Source organism: Arachis ipaensis, chromosome B01, assembly GCF_000816755.2.
Source record: "Arachis ipaensis cultivar K30076 chromosome B01, Araip1.1, whole genome shotgun sequence".
In the NCBI taxonomy this organism is placed as follows: domain Eukaryota; kingdom Viridiplantae; phylum Streptophyta; class Magnoliopsida; order Fabales; family Fabaceae; genus Arachis; species Arachis ipaensis.
Window position 1 is genome coordinate 100,888,369 of NC_029785.2, and position 4,817 is coordinate 100,893,185.

General features: G+C 32.7%; 1 protein-coding gene across 4 annotated transcripts in view; it reads right to left on the reverse strand.

The window, feature by feature from the left end:
- The window catches only part of LOC107632402 (ubiquitin-conjugating enzyme E2-23 kDa), a 5,157-nt gene extending 624 nt beyond the window's left edge, over nt 1-4,533 (reverse strand). The window contains exons 1-7 of one of the 4 annotated variants that reach the window (XM_021122893.1): nt 4,292-4,515; nt 2,782-2,854; nt 1,928-1,985; nt 1,769-1,848; nt 979-1,093; nt 628-680; nt 401-529 (exon numbers count right to left, since the gene is read on the reverse strand). In XM_021122893.1, the coding sequence (XP_020978552.1) occupies nt 401-529; nt 628-680; nt 979-1,093; nt 1,769-1,848; nt 1,928-1,962 (412 nt within the window). In that variant the 5' untranslated portion in view covers nt 1,963-1,985; nt 2,782-2,854; nt 4,292-4,515. The other 3 variants (XM_016336089.2, XM_016336096.2, XM_016336103.2) reach the window with 3 other exon arrangements.

The window sequence follows — 4,817 nt, forward strand, 5'->3', positions numbered from 1 at the left end:
GAAATTTAATACTCAAAGTACCTTGTATTTTACGAAAAGTGACACTAGCCTACTTCATAAGCATGGAGCATGAAAAATCAAGAAGTGTTGTGTAATATTATCTAACCACATAAGAGGTAACACTAATGTCAAGTTTGAATAGTTAAGCTTCTACTCAAAATATGTAACAATAAAGCTTTGTATGATGTAAACTTACTGAATTATCATGAGAAAAGAAGGTTAATGTTTTTATCACCACTAGAAAATTATACTATAGGTGAATTGCAGAAATATGGTTCAGTTTGTGAGTAATTAAGCCATTTAATTAAAACATAATGAATTTAAGATTTTCATATTATTAATAAGAAATAATATAGCAGATAGTAGGCACTGGTCTTATAATAATAAACAATATGCTAACCTTTAACTTTTTCGTCATACAGCTTTTTATCCTTCATCATTAATGATGCTGCATCACCATTGAGAGGATCTGAAGCATTCGGATAAAGCAATAGTTGTGGTAGGAATACTTCAAAGACATTTAGAAGATCTGAGAGGGAAAAAACAGAAACCTTGGTTAAATGCAATGGAAATTTTAAATGTTGGTTACATGAAACTTTAACTATGAACAGCCTATAACTGAATTACCAAACATTGGACTCCATGATTGATTGATGACATCCAAACATACAGAGCCAGATCTGCACAGTTCACAAATACACAAGGAAGAATAGTTGTAATCCACATGTGCTCATACTCTTTATCAAGTGCAAGTAGTTGCCATGACTGAACACTTAAATCAAATTTCATTTAACTCTTGCACAATAACCCCAAATCAATGGCAAGAACAAGTAGAGTCTGTGCAAAGTTAGTGGTGAGCTATCAATTTTTAACACTAGGCAAATAAAAGAAAGCAATTAATAAAAAGGATCATTGAATCAAATGCTAACAGGACTAATATGCCTGAACTACACTGTANAAAGCTTATCTTGTGCTTACAACTCATCAACATTTGGATGGAATATTTTGTTAACAAAGCCGACAGAGGGGGATTTGTATGGATATGCGTCGGGCAGCTCCACGCGAATTTTCCAGACTCCGCCTTCATAGAGGCCTGCAACAATCACAGAAATGTAAGAAATCAAGGAACCAAAATAGAATAAAGATGAGTAATTTAGCTTTGCATTGAACCCATGACCTTGAGGTCACATGGAGACAACTTAGCCGTTGCTCCAAGTCTCTCTCACTCATAAACCTAAAGGGTCTTTTTCCTTTATTCTCTCGAAATTTTTTTGCTCATTTTACCAATTACTATTTGACAAAATTTAGTAAAAAATAACAACTTTATACAAATACAAATACTCACAGAATATCTTCAAATGTTACTACAACTTACTCTAATTATTATCTGACATGTAAATTGAAAAGCATTACCCACCATATGATAACTACCTAATAAATAAACTTAAAAAAAAAAATAAAAAAAGGACAAAAAAAAAAAAAGAAGCAAGCTACTGACCCTAAATAACTTAAATAACACCTTTGTTTTATTTAAACCCTGTATCATTAGGAATAAAAAATGCATTAAACAGCACATCAGTTCCTGAATCTGCCAGTAGAGAAAGAAAATCCTGATAATGGTCATTTGCTTAACCCCCCTTTTTATCATTCAAAAAGGTCAAAAGGGAAACTCTTCGTCTAACAAGCATCAATTAATAAGAGATCATTCACATACATGTGCAGTTTTGGAAAACAAAAAATTAAGTTAGCTAGAATGTATCCACCGTACTTTCTTTGGGGCCATGAAACTCCACATTGAATTCACTTAGCCCATCATTTATCATCTCCACTGTATAATCACTCATCATCCTGAAAATGGGAGAATATTTTATATGGCTATGAAATTTTGCAAATATTCATATACATATATAGATATGTACATACATACATACACTTATATATGAAGTGATTAGATGCCATCATTGCGCTAAGAGTGATAGTCTCACCTATCAGATACAACAGAGAAGAGAACTAATATGAACATGCTTTTACAAATCAGTAATTTTATATGCTTCCTATATTGATGATGATATTGTAATCAAGATGTTAGAGCAATGCCAAGTCCATGAAAGGTCTGAGCCCTATCCACAAAGATGAAGAGCCAGAAATGTTTTGCAGAATCATGTGTGGGTTGTGGAATGTTATTGACTCAAGGATGAGTGAGTACATCCTACTTCTTCATTCCATCCTACCACACCCATGATTTCTGCCATGAATTCTAGCAAAAATGGTCTAGCTGAGTAGCATTTCTCTTTGTCTTATGCATCCTAATAGAAATGTTGATGCTTCATAAGCCTCATCATTTAATAATGTATTTGAAACATTTAAATGTTACTTGATATTTCTGTTCTGGTACATATTTAAAGTATAGTTGAGAAAGGGCTATTTCACCGTTCATAAATCTTACTCTTCATCTATGAATATGATGGTCATCTTAATCCACGAATGCAGGATAAGCCTTTATATAAAATTGAACATCCCAAAGCCATGAGTGAATTTTCAATGCATAAAAACTACAATTATTCTCCAAAAGGTAGATTGTAAAACTAAAGAAAATCAATCCATATATGAACTTAAGTTCAAGATCAGATAATACCTCATTAGCATATCAGTGTGCCAACAATGCATTCAATCATTTTAACAATAATAGTGATATTCTTCGTCTTGAAAGAAAATGCTATAGAAATCAATACAACAACAGAAGCATGTATTTATCAACACACAGTAAAACAATCTACTTACAATTTCATTACATCCATTTCTCTTCTCTTGCTTGGAGATGACATTTTGAGTACAACAATCACCTTATTTCAACCTGACACAAAGGGCAATTAAGTAAAGTTAGCTTCTATCCAATGCACATATTTGTTCACATCTTCACCAGCATCAAAAGATTAAAACAAAATTCAATTACAATGTAATCCTTATAGGATCAATAAACTTCCATTAAATTAAAAAGACCGGGAAGTAGTTGTTAAAGCTCAATATATCACTAGGCATCAGCACTGGCTTGTAAGGTGACAATTTTATTAAGCTAACGGAAAATTCATAGAAATTTTATATGCTCTCAACCTTGGTCGAACCAACCTATTAGCTCTCTATGTCTGTGCTAAGGAAAATTGCACTTTAGTGTTAATGTTGAGTATTCAGACCAGTACTGGAAAAAACAAAAAGGTGATCAATGTTTATGAAGTGGGTACTTCATAGTGTGTATCTTGGCAATATGTCAGAGAGAGATTTAAGTATAAAAGCTAAAAACAGTTTAATGAGCTAGACTACAGTGCAAAAAGGCTCAGGATATCCTAGGGTCTACGAAGGAGAAGACTCAGTTACTATGTATTTATCAGACATGATACCTACTTCACTCTTGGCACTCTTAATGGTTCACTCACCCACCAAAGGAGAATGCATAAACACTTGTGTATGCTGTGTATCTGGAATACACAAGTGTTTATGTATTTTCCTTTGCAAATGGCGTTTCTTGGCACCATATATCAATGCAGCACACAATGCTATTTCTCTAGATCCACATTTTTTTGGTGTTCTGTACTACTAGTATAGAGGTGCTAAAGATTTTAGCATGACAGACACACACACATAAACACAACAGGAATAAATTGTTCATCATTATAGCACATGATCATGGATTTATATCATCAAGATTACACAGAGTAAGATGGATGCAAAAGCATCTTCATTGTCCAGACTCCAGAGTATGATGCATAATATGGAAATTCCGAAGGCCAAAAGGAAAAAATTGAACTGGTGTAAATAAGAACATAGTCTCATAAGCTATGCAAAACAAGGCCTAAAAAGAGCTACACAAAGCGTATGATGCATAATGTGGCACAACTACCTGCTTAATTTCGGTCCAACCACAAACATGTTAATTTTAGAATATGTTGTGCACACACAAATACCCAGAATTTCTTATATTTTACTATGACCAAGTTCCTAGCAAGGAGTGCGGCAATGAAAGGCAAAGTTTATTTCTTTTTTTTCATCATAATAATCATAATAATAATAAATTATTAGAAAAAGGGGAACTAATTTGTGATTAAGCCTACGCAGAAAGAGCAATACCCTTGTTGCAAAAAATATTAAATTACAGTTTGTGATGTAAAGATCGATGGTGGTGGGGGCATTTCAACATAAACAAAGAACACAAGAAGAAGACATATGAATTTTGAAGTGTACGGTTCAATTATTGCAGAAATGAAAAGCAAGAGGGAATTGAGGATTGGTGTCTTACAAGTGTGAGAGAAAGAGAGTAGAAATTTCTGGGGAAGGAACGGATTGCGTGAAAGTTGAAACCCTCTCGTCTTTTAGCGAATGGCGTGGGGGTGTTGTGATGAATAATAATAATAAAAAGAATAAAAATTAAAGAGAAAGATTACAGAGGAATCGAAGGAAAGAGAGAAAGAGAGAGAGATGAGGAGGAACAGATATATAGCGAGATGGCGTCATGTGTGTTGTGAGACGCAAACATTGAAAGTTGAAACACATGAATGCTACGTCCTACGTACCACGTGTTTTTTCTATGTTGAACCACCAGGCTTTTTTAAAAAATAAAAATTCAAATTATTTCATTCAGCAAATATTATACAAGATACTAGTATTTGCCTAAATTAATTATTAATATGTTTTTACTTATATTAATATATTGATAATTATAAAATTTTAATTAAAAATATACTTTATTTAGATAAATAGTGATATAGGATTTATTAATATGTTTTTACTTATATTAACTTATTGATAATTGTGAAATTATTTTT